This window comes from Trachypithecus francoisi, unplaced genomic scaffold (assembly GCF_009764315.1).
Source record: "Trachypithecus francoisi isolate TF-2019V2 unplaced genomic scaffold, Tfra_2.0 Lachesis_group20, whole genome shotgun sequence".
In the NCBI taxonomy this organism is placed as follows: domain Eukaryota; kingdom Metazoa; phylum Chordata; class Mammalia; order Primates; family Cercopithecidae; genus Trachypithecus; species Trachypithecus francoisi.
The window spans coordinates 8,316,896-8,329,800 of NW_022681466.1; the positions used below are offsets into that span (position 1 = coordinate 8,316,896).

At 54.9% G+C, this 12,905-nt stretch overlaps 1 protein-coding gene across 3 annotated transcripts in view; it reads left to right on the forward strand.

The window, feature by feature from the left end:
- MGAT5B (alpha-1,6-mannosylglycoprotein 6-beta-N-acetylglucosaminyltransferase B) overlaps nucleotides 1-12,905 on the forward strand; it is an 82,901-nt gene that overhangs the window by 52,944 nt on the left and 17,052 nt on the right. For 2 of the 3 annotated variants that reach the window (XM_033182323.1, XM_033182321.1), the window contains 3 exons: nucleotides 3,664-3,795; nucleotides 5,685-5,818; nucleotides 12,172-12,302. In XM_033182323.1, coding sequence (XP_033038214.1) covers nucleotides 3,664-3,795; nucleotides 5,685-5,818; nucleotides 12,172-12,302 — 397 coding nt within the window. Of the gene's footprint in view, nucleotides 1-3,663; nucleotides 3,796-5,684; nucleotides 5,819-12,171; nucleotides 12,303-12,815; nucleotides 12,822-12,905 lie in introns of all 3 variants that reach the window. The other variant, XM_033182322.1, reaches the window with a different exon arrangement.

Genomic DNA, 12,905 nt, shown 5'->3' on the forward strand with positions numbered 1-12,905 from the left:
AGAGACAGGAAGTGTCCGCTCTCACTTATCTTAGTTGCATGCTGGTGACAGCTACTGTCTCGTAGATTCCTTCTCCCCCATCCGTTAATATTCCTCCCTTTTTTTCTGGTTTAGTCAAGACTTTGACTTCACACTGAGCGGGGTGTGCATGGGGGAAGCAATTGCTCAGGAGGTGCCCCTGCTCCTGCCCGGCTCTGGACCTGGGTGCGAAGGTTTAGGGCTGATGCTTCGTGGGGTGAGGACTGACTGCCCAAGTGGGTCCTGCATAAGGTGGGGCTCAGTGGGGGTCCACCTTCTGCCCACTCCCTTGCTTCCTCCATGCACACCCAGTGGGCCTGTGCTGGAGAGGCTGCTGCAGACCCTGGGGGGCACAGGGTGTGGTGCAGGGGCTGCAGCTGTTGCTTCCACAGGGGTTAGGTGGGGAAGCATCCTTGAAGTCCTGGCTCAGAGGCAGTGGGAAGCCTCAGAAAGGGTCGGGACCCTGGGGAGATGTGACCAAGTTTCCACTGTAGAAAGACTCTGATCCCAGCTCTGCTCCTTCCTGGCTGTGTATCCTTGGGTAAGTTACTCAGACTCTCTGTTTCCTAATCTGTAAAGATGGGAACAGGATGAGAATGGGTCTGATCTGGTAGGGTAGTTGCTAAGATGAAAGGAGTTGATGCATCAGTAAGTTGAAAGCACATAGAATGATGCCTGTGTCCAAAATGTTAGCCTTGAAGATGGCGAGGATGATGGACTCACCTCAGAACCACAGCGTGGTGGTCTCCCAGGAGAGGGCTGTGAAGTGCTACAACCCCTCTGTCCTCTCAGTGGCCCTCGTGTCTGGGACTAGGGTCAGGGGTGTGGTCAGTGATGGGGCAACAAAAGGAAGCTCCCAGGACAGAGAGATAACATGTTGCCTGGAAACCAACCAGAGATCTGTAGGGAAGCCAGTCATGTTCCTGGTGCAGGTAGCAGCTCCTAGACCCACCTACGGTTTGTATTTTCAGGATTGTCTTAATTTTACGAGACCCAGATTCCATGTGGGAGGAGCAGCCACCCCCTTCCTGGTTTCTGCAAGGAAGGGGATAGAGGGAGCATCTTTGTGTCCTTTTGTGTGTGGTTCTCAACTGGGTTGGGGAGGTGAGGAAGAGGGGACTTCTGGAGCCCCAGGGCAAAAAAAATGAAGCTTCTTTCTGGAGCATCAGTTTTCCTGGAGGAGTTTTGGGAGTGAGAAAGTCCATGTTTCACAGAAAACAACAGGGGTATCTTGCAGAGTGAATGCAGAATTTGTTCCACACTTAAACGTACCACCAAATATTTCATGAAGTCTCCAGGTTGTGGGAGCTGCTGCCTGTGATGGCTCCAGACCCCTGGGGCCTGTGCTCCCTCTCCTTTGCTTTCTGGGTGTTTCAACCAAAAAGCTGAAGAGGCAGGCACTGCCTTAGAAGCCCTGGATCAGAGAATCCCGTGTGGCAGGTGGTCTGGGTTGGAAAGAGGGGAAGACAGGAAGGTTGGAGGGATGGGGGAGGAGCCCTTGGCCATTTTTAAGCTTATAGACAAGAAATGAGGAGGAAACGGTTATTAGGTTTTCACATTCCCCTCTCACACTTAGCAGCAAAGGTTCTGACATGGCGGAGAAGCCAGTGTGGGGACAGCTCAAGAGGTTGGTGGGGGTACCAGCTGGAGGTGGGGGTCAAGGCCCAGAGAAAGCACCTCCCCTCTTGCTGCCCTTCTCTGCAGGGTAAGACTGACCTCTGATGGCTTATGTCCCTCTGCTGGCAGCTTCTCCCCACCTCTTTCCATCACAGCGCTGTCGGCAGGTGACCAGAAACATCATTGACACGGCGCCACTTTGGACAGGTGCTAACGGATGGTGTGCACAATCCCCTCCCCGAGCTTCTGAGCATGCGCAAAGCGAGCATGCACCTTTCAGGCCGGTACTTTTCCACCTGGCCTGAATGGTTTCAAGGAGCCCAGACACAGCCCAGGAAACTGATCAATCCTGGCCCCTTGCCGTTAATGAGCAGGTGACCTTGTCAAAGCTCATCACCTCCCCAGCCTGACTCTGCTTATCATGTGGGTCCCTGAAGGGCCTCCCTAGTAGGAGGTATCCTGGGTCTCTTGCAGAGCTGGCACCTGAACCCCGAAGCCTGGGGAGGTGGGCATCCCCGGGAGATGGGGCCCAATGGCCTGGCTGCTTCCCAATCTGGGTTGGGAGCAAAGGACAGTCACATCCAGCTCCATGAGGTGACGCGTCCATCAAGAGCTGTTGAGAGAGGAAGATGAAGACAGGGCACGTGGCCTTCTCTGCTTGGGCAACCCCCCTGCCCATCCCTCCACCAATGGGCCCCTCCTCAGGACACCTCCACTGTGCCTCAGCACATGCTGTTCAGATCTCCACTCCAGCACCCCTAGGCATACACACCTCACATGGCTCGTGCTCCTGGGGCTGGGGCCACATCCCACGTGTCTCTGAGTTCATGATGTGGGCACAGGGCCTGGCACCCCACGTGCACTCAAGAAACATTTGTTAAAGAGAATTATCTTGAGGTGGGGAGCGGGTGTTTGGGGAAGCAGGTGCCTGACCGGGTTCTGCATGCATTCTGAGCTCCCGGGCGTCCTCCTCTGGTGGAGTGGGGAAGGGAATGTGGAAGGGCCGTCTCTGCGGAGGACGGCGCATCCCACCTGACTCGGGCTCAGCATAGACTTAACTGAATGAACAAGTGACGGATGCCTCATCATTCCCTGCAGGGGAGACACCGAGGCTGTGGAGTTGGAATAAGCAGGGGCTCCTGGAGGGAGGAGCTGGTTTGTACGGATGCTGGCAGGGGGGTTGTGGGCAGAGGAGTTTAAAATGGCAGCTGTGGCTGCCGGGACAGGGGGCTTTGAACCCTTCCCTAGGGAGGCGGACTGAACAGATGTGGGGATTCTAGAGGAGGCCATGGGGCGTGGTCATGTCCTTCCATGTCCTCCTGTCCATGCTCCTGGAGCCGGGGACCTGGGGGGGCCAGCAGGAGGAGATGACCCAGCAGCTCCAGCCAGATGGCAGAGGGGCACCACCCCTTCTCTGACCAAGCTGCGTCTTCCAGGTCACCAGAGGCAACCTTGTCCCAGATGAAAACCTGTGTGTAAATGACCCGGCAGGTGAGGGCAGGCAGGTCCCGTGCGGTGCCTGGAGTGGGAAACAGGTGACCAGTGGCCTGCAGGAGCTTGTGGCCTCAGCCAGCCCTGGGCGCCAGGAGCTTGGTCAGTCCTGCAAGACTGCACTCTTCTGAGACAGGAGGTTTGGAGCCCTCATCCAGACACATAACTGAGCTTGAGGACTGCAGCCAGCATCCATGGGATTTGTGAAAGTTAGAGAAAGGCTCCCTCTCTGGGTAGCCACAGCCCTGCGGGAGCACATTTGTGGCAATGACAAAAAGTGCCCCTTCTTCCCGGCAGGTAGCCCAGGCTGGGTGCACGGGAGCCCACACTGACCTCAGTCCCACCTGCCCCTCGCTGGATTGCCCTGTGCAGTGAAACACCTGCATTCCCGTGCAGGGCCGTCCTGCTCACTTCCTGTCTGAGAGTGTGCTAAGCTCTCTGCACTTTTACAGTTCATCCTGGGCTCTAAGGAACTGGGGCAGCTGGTTGGGCAGGTGGGTTTCTTGGGGCCCAGACTCTGAAGGGCTCTTCTCTCAGTAACTTAGGGGTGCCGCCAGGCCGGGGGAGCTGCCCACTCACCATGCCCCTGCCCTTCGACCTCATCTACACCGACTACCATGGCCTGCAGCAGATGAAGCAGCACATGGGACTCTCCTTCAAGAAGTACCGGTGAGAGGGCGGCCAGAGGGTGGGCACGTGACCTGCATGCCAGGGGAGAAAGCTCCTCCTTCACACCCTGCCCCCATGTCCCCACTTGGCCAGCTGGGCCCAAGTGGGAGAACATACTGTCCTGCATCCTGCCCTCCGCCCTCCCCTCCCCTTCTTTCCCCTCCTCCCCTCCCCCTTCCCCCTCCTCCCCCATCTCCCCTCCCCATCTCCCCTTCCCCCTCCCCTCCCCCTTCCCCCTTCATCTCCCCCCTCCCCTCCCCCTTCCCCCATTCCCCTTCCTCCATGCCACTCTCCCCCATTCCCCCTCCCCCTTCCCACCCTTCCCCTTCCCCCATTCCACCCTCCCCTCCCCTTCCTCCATTCCACCCTCCTCTCCCCTTCCCATGCCTTGCCCCTCCCCCTTCTCTCCCCACCCACCCCCTCCCTTCCCCTTCCCCCATTCCACTCTCCCCCCATTCCCCCTCCCCCTTCCCTCCTCTCCCTTTCCCCCATTGCCCCCTCCCCCCTTCCCCCTCCTCTTCTCTCCCCTTCCCTCCCCTCCCCTCCCCTGTCACTTCCATAACTGCCTCCCGGCTAACACAATGATAATTAATAAACCACTCAGGAGTTGCTCCATCACCCCTCTGCTGCTTTGAGGCCGGGGGCAGGGGACCAGGGTAATCTACATGGAGTGGGGCTGAGGAATTGGAGAGAGGGGTACAAGGGAACAGGACAGTAACCAGGGCTGTGACCCTGCTGTGGGGACCTTGGGGTGGGGAGAGTTGCTCAGCACTCCCCTCTCTTCCTCCACCCCACCCTCTCTCTGTCTGGAGGAAGGCCAAGGCCATCGCTCCCTGTCTCACTGCAGCCAGTGGGATGTGGGGCTTAATTTAGCACAGAGAGCCCTGCTATTTATTACGTGTGCTCCAGTCCCATTGACGATCCCACATGATTTTATTAGGGAAAAAAGTGACAGGCAGTGTTATTGCTTTTATTATTAATGCGCGTTCTCTATGCACTCGGCGCTCTCTCCTCCCACCCCAAGCTCCTTCCCTGGGGGAAAAGTGCCGACCTCAGCACTCTGCAGACAATTCTGGGTCACCAGGAAGGACGCTGGGGTGAGGAGCTCTTTGCAGGGCCTCTGAGTCTTGGTGCTTTTCTTCAGGTGCCCCTTCCAGGGGGTAGGGTGGGCAGAGCGTGTGGCTCTGGGGCTGTGGCCCATTGAGAGTGGCCTTGGAGTTCGTCTGGCCCTGCGGTTGGCGGATCTATAGGGACAAGGCCCCTCTGTTTTGAACTTAGGCTTCCACTGCTGGAGGCAGCAGAGGGAGAAGAGCCCTGTGGAGCAGAGCCTCTGCCCAGCTGCAGGGTCCACCCCAGCTGGGACCAGCCTTGCAGAGGAGGCTCAGAAGTACTGCCACCCAAAGGCAGCCCATGGGCAGTGCCTGGGACCCTGCCTGTTGCATCCTGGCCCTATAGACCGGGCACATCCAGGGGTGTCAGGCTCCTGAGCAGAGGGGCTATGGACTCCCGACCCAGGCAGGTGCAAATTGTATAGAGGACCCGGCGGACAACAGAGAGGGACCCTCTCTCCAAACAGTGCCTCCCTTCTGGGTGGCAGTAATGGCTACAGTTCCTGAGTGCTAACCACGGACCATGGGCCAGGAGCTTCCCTACAATCCTGAGACAGTTGGGCTGTTGTTTTTCCCACTTGACAGATGAGGCAGCACAGAGAAGTGAAGGTACTTGCCTGTGGTCACACAGTGAGGCAGTGTCCTAGTCCAAGTGCTAACACACACTGTGCTACTCTGACCCCACCACTGGCCAGTGACAGTGCTCGTGGCTGGGGCAACTCCAGCCCAGGGACACGCAGGGAGATTACTGACCCTGGTTCCCGGTCCCTGGGGGAGCAGGTGCCGAATCAGGGTCATCGATACCTTCGGGACGGAACCTGCATACAACCACGAGGAGTACGCCACGCTGCATGGCTACCGGACCAACTGGGGCTACTGGAACCTCAACCCCAAGCAGTTCATGACCATGTTTCGTGAGTGCCCCACAGGGCGGGGGTGGGGTCAGGGTCAGGAGGTCCTCCTGGTGGTTCTCAGAGGTGGCACGAGAGGCGGCCAGGGTCTCACTCCTCCCTCTCTTTCCTTCTCCAGCCAGTGGGGTGGTGGGACCCAGCAAGCATCACGTTCTCCTTCTCCGTGAGTGTATGAACCAGGAAGGAAGCCTCTGGTGCTATTTGGGGAGCAGGAAGCATGGAGGGGATGTCCAGGGTGGGGTGACCTCCCTGACTCCAGCAGACATAGCCTTCACCCTCCAGGAGGGCGGTTGGGCACACAGTTCCAGAACACAGGGGACTCCGTGGCCTTCCAGAAACAGAGGCATTCCAGAGTAGGTTGGCATTCCAGAGTAGGTTGGAGAACTTCCCTGGGTGGAAAGGAGCAGGCAGGCAGAGGGAACAGATGCAGTAAAGAGGGATGCGGGAAGAACTGGAAGGTTCCAGAAATGCAGGAGTGGACTTGTCTGCCAGGGCTCCAGGCAAGGAACGTGAGTGGAGCTAGGCTTCAGCTATTTGTTTGTTTGTTTTTTGAGACAGGATCTCGCTCTATTACCCAGGTTGGAGTGCAGTGGTGTGATCTCCTCGGCTCACTGCAGCCTCGACCTCCTGGGCTCAAGTGATCCTCCTGCCTCAGCCTCCCAAGTAGCTGGTATTACAGGCATCCGCCACCACTCCCAGCTAATTTTTATATTTTTTGTAGAGAAAGGGTTTCACCAGGTTGCCCGGGCTGGTCTTGAGTTCCTGGGCTCAAGCGATCCGCCCACATAGGCCTCCCAAACTGCTGGGATTACAGTTGCAAGCCACCGTGCCCGGGTTTCAGCTGTTTTTAATGATACTCTAAAATGTATATACACACACTGACCTATCCTGTTAAATGCAGCTCACTGAAAACAATTTCACCTTTTCTTGACAACTCAGGGTCAGTGCTCTGCCTCCCAGGTGCATGGGCCTGCTCTTCTGGATGGCAGAGGTGCGGAGCTGTGTCCCCTCCTCGTGTCTGCTTCACGCTGCGCTCTTCCACCTTATTGGGAGGCTCTTGGCTGTCACTTTTAATTGTTGTCAGTACATCTGCCTCCAGCGGCATCTTGCGTGTGGCTCTTTGAAGGCTCTGGGCCAGAAAGCTAGATAAGCACCCTTGTTAGGATTGCATCTATTAGATTAAGAGCAACGTAGACTCTGAGCGGAGTCCTGAGGGACTTGCTTGTGAGTAAAGTATATGATTTGTATTTAGCCTGTCAAATTCATGGCATCTCTTGTGGGTGCTTGGACTATTCTTTTTTTTTTTTTCTGATTCTCTAGACTCGAGGCTGTACTGGGGCAGATGTGATTTTTGAATAAATAAGTAATGGCATCATTGAATCCCAGAGGGTTGGGAAAGTGGGAAGGTTCCTGGGGCCCATGCAGTCCAGATGAGAAAACTGAGGCCCAGAGAGGTAGAGAATGCAGCCTGAGGTCACACAGCTCAGTCGGGACCAGACTCCTTCTGCAGGGCCCATTTCAAGGTTGCGTGAGACTTCTCACTGTCCTCCCAGCAGAAAAGTGCTTGGGGTAGAGCAAGCACAGGGAGCAGATTTCTGGAGGGAAAGGAAATGGGGAGTGGAAATAGAGGTGGGAGGAAATGGTGTTGCTCTGGGCTGTGGAAGAGGAAAAGCTATGGAGATGAGAGGCTTGGGTAATTAGATCACTTAGAAGGGAAGCAGTCAGGCCAGGCACAGTGGCTAACACCTGTAATCCCAGCACTTTGGGAGACTGAGGTGGGCAGATCATGAGGTCAGAAGTTCGAGACCAGCCTGGCCAACATGGTGAAACCCCATCTCTACTAAAAATACAAAAATTAGCTGGGCGAGGTGGTGGGTGCCTGTAATTTCAGCTACTTGGGAGGCTGAGGCAGGAGAATCGCTTGAACCCGGGAGATGGTGGTTGCAGTGAGCTGAGATGGCACCACTGCACTCCAGCCTGGGCAACAGAGCAAGATTCTGTCTCAGGGAAAAAAAAGAAAAAAAGAGAGAGAAAAAGAAAAAAAGAAGGGAAGCAGTCAGATTGGAGGCTGGTAAGAGGAGCATGGAGGATCAGGGCACCAAGGAGTGGGGTCTTTTAGCCAAGGTTCCTGAGTTCACGTTGGAGGACCACTGAAGGTTCTTCAGCTAGAGAATGTCATGAAGAAACTTTTTTTTTTTTTTAAGACAGAGTCTCACTCTGTCCCCCAGGCTGGAGTGCAGTGGCATGATCTTGGCTCACTGCAACCTCCGCCTCCTGGGTTCACGCGATTCTCCTGCCTCAGCCTCCCAAGTAGCTGGGACTACAGGTGCCCGCCACCTTGCCTGGCTAATTTTTTGTATTTTTAGTAGAGATGGGGTTTCACTGTGTTATCTCAATTTTGTGACCTCATGATCCGCCCGCCTCGGACTCCCAAAGTGCTGGGATTACAGACGTGAGCCATCGCACCTGGCCTTTTTTTTTTTTCTTTCTGAGACAGGGTCTTACTCTGTCACTCAGGCTGGAGTGCAGTGGTGCGATCTCGGCTCCCTGCAACTTCCGCCTCCTGGGTTCAAGCGATTCTTGTGCATAGCCTTTGGAGTAGCTGAGACCACAGGCACATGCCACCTTGTCCGGCTAATTTTTGTATTTTTAGTAGAGAGAGGGTTTTACCTTATTGCCCAGGCTAGTCTGGAACTCCTGAGCTCAGGTGATCCACCTGCCTCAGTCTCCCAAACTGCTGGGATTACAGGCGTGAGCCACTGTGTCTAGCTGGAGAAACATCTTTATTGAGGCATATTATCCTGTCGGACTGCAGGTGGCCAAAGACGATGGAACAGGTAGGAGGGGGAAGCAGAAATGGGTTAAGAGGCTTCTGCAATATCCTGCAGTGAGAAAATGAGGACTTGTCCCAGGGTGGAGCCCACTGGATGTGGATTTCCAGACCTGGCAAACTCCTACTCATCCTTCAAAACCTCAAGTCAAATGTCTCCTCTTTTTACCATCACTTTCACTGATCCCCTCATCTACTCCAGGCAGAATGTATTGCCTCTTTACCTCTATTTTTATAATCCTTAAACTTAACTCTGTTAAAGCATATATTGAAGTATGCTAGAGTTATTTGCTTATACATTGCTTTTCCCTGATAGATCATGAACCACTCAAAAAGGGGCCACTAATTGGTTTATCTTAATCTCTCTGGAGACAACCTAGGTCCTCAGAGAACATTAATTGATTGAATAAATCGAAGAAAGTGGGGACAAAAGGGAAGAGGGAGGCTGGCCAGTTTTAATGGCTCAGAGTCCAGGAAGGAAATCAGGAGCAGGCCTTTTCCCATCTAGCTGACTGATTTCCCCAGAGAGCTAACTGGGGGAGCCGCTGCCTCTCCTGGACTTACTCTTGCTCTGCCCCCAGGAGCTCTTGGCTTAATGGTCCCTGTTATTTTAATTGGTTGCAATACTTCCCTGTTCCCCTCCGACTGGCTTAGCTAATCGTGTTCTAAATGTGTCCCTTCTGGTGGAGTTGGTGGAATGAAGGCAGTTTAGTGCAGGATTCTTCAGCTTTAGAGAGTGGTGGAAACGGTAGAGAGGGCTGGGTGGCAGCTTTGGAGGAGCCAGAGGGGAGGGGGAAGATGAGTGCTGGACAGGTAAACAGGGTCGGGCAGGGGCTGCTTTGCCTGGCGTGGACAGAGCCTCCTCAGACGGAGAGCTGTCCTGACCCTGACCACCCACAGAAAGAACTCCAGGCCTCCAGGGCTCCTCCTGACCCTCCTGAAGCTCTAGAGGAGAGATTGGTTGGTTCTGTAGTTGGATTTTCAGGCCCAAGAATCTGTGAGCTTTGGGGGCACTTACACAGGAAACCGTCATCTCTTCTAAGCTGTACCAGATGTCGATTACTACATCTTGTGGGCCTGGAGGGGTGGGTGGAAATACTACAGCAGATCTACGCATTTGATTAAAACATGCATCCCAATTGGAGAAACATTAAAATGTGGGAATGTGCATTCAAAATGAAGAAATAGGGTATTTAGAATCGAGGCTGTTGTGGGAAATCAAGGCTGGGCGGCTGCTCCCAGACTCCTCGCTCACCATAGCCCCTTCCATGCAGGAAGGTAGATTAACTATCAGTGGATTCAATAAATGGTTTATTCGGGATCCTAGTGTGCAGAAAGCAGGGCTTGTGTGTCTTGCAGATTCACAGCTCTCATGTTCCTCTTAACCCCTCCCTGGCGGACAGAGCTTTAGCAGTCACTGCGCTCCACACATGGCCATGGAATTGGAGCACGAGATCAAACATGTTGCCTGGCCCTGGTGTGTGGGTTCCCGGGAACAAATAAGTCAAATGGCGAGGAAGTCCCGGGGCGATCCCTGCTTTAACACAGACCTAACTGCCGCAGATGGGGCCACAAAGGGAGGCACAGTCCACCTGTGAGAAGGCTTCCAGGAAGAGGTGTCGTGTGAGAGGGGCCCCGAAGGCTGAGTAGAATTTCCTCATCCAAGACAAAGGGAGGAGGGCAGTGCAGGCCGAGGGGACAGCAGCAGGGACAATGCTTGGAGGTGGGAGTGGGAAGCTGTCTCCCCGTCTCATCCATCTTTGTCCAGCATTCATTCAGCCAGCCCAGGCTCTGTTTCAGGTGCTGGGAGCACAGAAGTGAACAAAACAGAACCATTGCCCACAAGGGGCTTCTATTTTAACAATTATTATTATTGTTTTTGGAGATGAGTCTTGCTCTGTTGCCTAGGCAGGAGTATAGTGGCGTGATCTCGGCTCACTAAAACCTCCACGTCCCAGGTTCAAGTGATTGTCATGCCTCAGCCTTCTGAGTAGCTGGGATGACAGGAGTGTGCCACCACACCTGGCTAATTTTTATATTTTTAGTAGAGACGGGGTTTTGCCATGTTGGCCAGGCTGGTCTTGAACTCCTGACCTCAGGTGATCCACCCGCCGTGGCCTCCCAAAGTGCTGGGATTACAGGCATGAGCTACCACACCCGGCCTATTCTGACAATTATACATGAACAAATAAATATATAGTCTAATGTCTGGTCAGTAAGTGCTGTGATGAAAAATAAAGCTGTTAAGGGGACAATGAGTGACCGGGGTCAGGAGAGACCTCTCACCGGCCTGTGAGCACAGTTCTGTATGGAGAGGGGTTGCGTCCAGCAGGGCTCTGGGTGAGCTGGATGGTCAAAGATGCAGTGGGAGGGAAATGGAGGCAGAGCCTGGTGATTGTCAGGTGGACTTTGGTATATGGGGTTTTGTGCAGAGGAGGAACCTGATATGGCCTAGATTCAAAAGTGTCATTTCAGAGAAAAGACTCTACCAAGACAGCCACAGGAATGGGGAGGCAGCTGTCAGGGTGGTCCCACTGAGAGCTGATACGGCCTAGGCCGGGGTGCAGTCATGGAGAAGGTGGAGAAAGTTCCACCTGGGATGACAGACACTGCCTATGGGCTCAGGTGGAGGGCGGAAAGATGAGTCAGAGGTACAGCCGAAGCTTGGTGCTCCAGGGACTGTGAGGAGGGCAGAGTCCCTGCTGGGTCACCTGGGGCCTCAGCCTCAGTTTCCTTATCTGAAAACAAACAGGGGGACTTGATGACCTCTTAGGCTGCTGCTGCTACTGCTGCTGGTGCTTCTTCCTTCTTCTTCCTCCTCCTCTTCCTCCCCTTCCTCCTCCTTTTTCTCCTCCTCCTGTTTTCCTCCTCCTCCTCTTCTTTCTCCTCCTCCTTCTTTTTTCTTCCTCCTCCTCCTCTTCCTCTTCTTTCTCCTCCTCCTTCTTTTTTCCTCCTCCTCCTCCTCCTCCTCCTCCTCCTTCTCCTCCTCCTCCTCCGTCTCCATCTTTGTCTTCCTCTTCTTCTCCTTCTTTCTCCTTCTTGCACAGGGTTTCACTCTGTTGCCTGGGCTGGAGTGCAGCGGTGCAATCAAAGCTCACTGCAGCCTTGAACTAGTGGACCCAAGCGATTCTCCCACTTCAGCCTCTCGAGTGTCTGGGACTACAGGCGCGTGCCACCATGCCTGGCTAATTTTTCTATTTTTAAATAGAGACAGGGTCTCACTTCGTTGCCAAGGGTGATTTCAAACTCCTGGGCTCAAGGGATCCTCCCGCCTCGGCCTCCCAAAGTGCTGGGATTATAGGCGTGAGCCACCATGCCAGGCCTAGGTTTCCTTCTGCTCTGAGCTTTGTGGCAGTCTCTGGGAAGGGGGTTCCCAGGCCAGGGCTCTCCGGACCCGCACTCCTACGCCCCACCCCCTTTCCCACCCCTGTCAAAAGAGGACCTCTTGGGCGGGGCAGTCTAGGGAGGCCTGGGGCTGCCATTGGTTGTTTGGTGACCCCATTCCTTTTGCATGCTCGGGCTGCAGCTCACACCCCCGACAACTCCTTCATGGGCTTCGTGTCCGAGGAGCTCAACGAGACGGAGAAGCAGCTCATCAAAGGCGGCAAGGCCAGCAACATGGCCGTGGTGTACGGCAAGGAGGCGAGCATCTGGAAGGTAAGCGCGGCCCCTGCGCGCAGGAAGCACCAGCCTGCCCGGCACAGGCCCCCGCCTGGGTCCCGCATCTCCTCCTTCCAGGATGCGGCGCCCACCTCCCGCCCAAGCCCTGCATGCTGGAAATGTCTCCCATGAACAGTTCAGGACAAAAAGTTCCTAACTGCTATTTAGAGACACCCAGTCTGGAAGCTGACAGCTTGTCCCCCGGACTCTCGTAATAACTGATTCCTTAATTGAGGACTGTGACTAAATCTTCCACCCTCCCAAGGAACAGATCAATAGACAATGTAAGCCCAGCAAGGGCGTCGTCAGTGGGTGGGGGGTGGTCAGGCTAGACTTGGGGGTTCTGTGGGATGAAAGGCAGAGAGAAACAAGAGAGGCTTAGAGATTAGAACCTCATCTTTAGGGTTGGGGGTCCCCAGAGAGGAGCTGCCTGCATGGGGTGTTGTCTGCGAATCACGACTAACCTGCTGTCTCTCTGTCTTCCCTGGGCTCCCCCTGGCCACGAGGCAGCTCCAGGTATGCAAACCGCTTGCCGCCTGCCCCTTCTGCCCTCTGCTCCCTTCCCCTCTCCAGCAGCCGCTCCAGGGGTCTCTCCTCGTG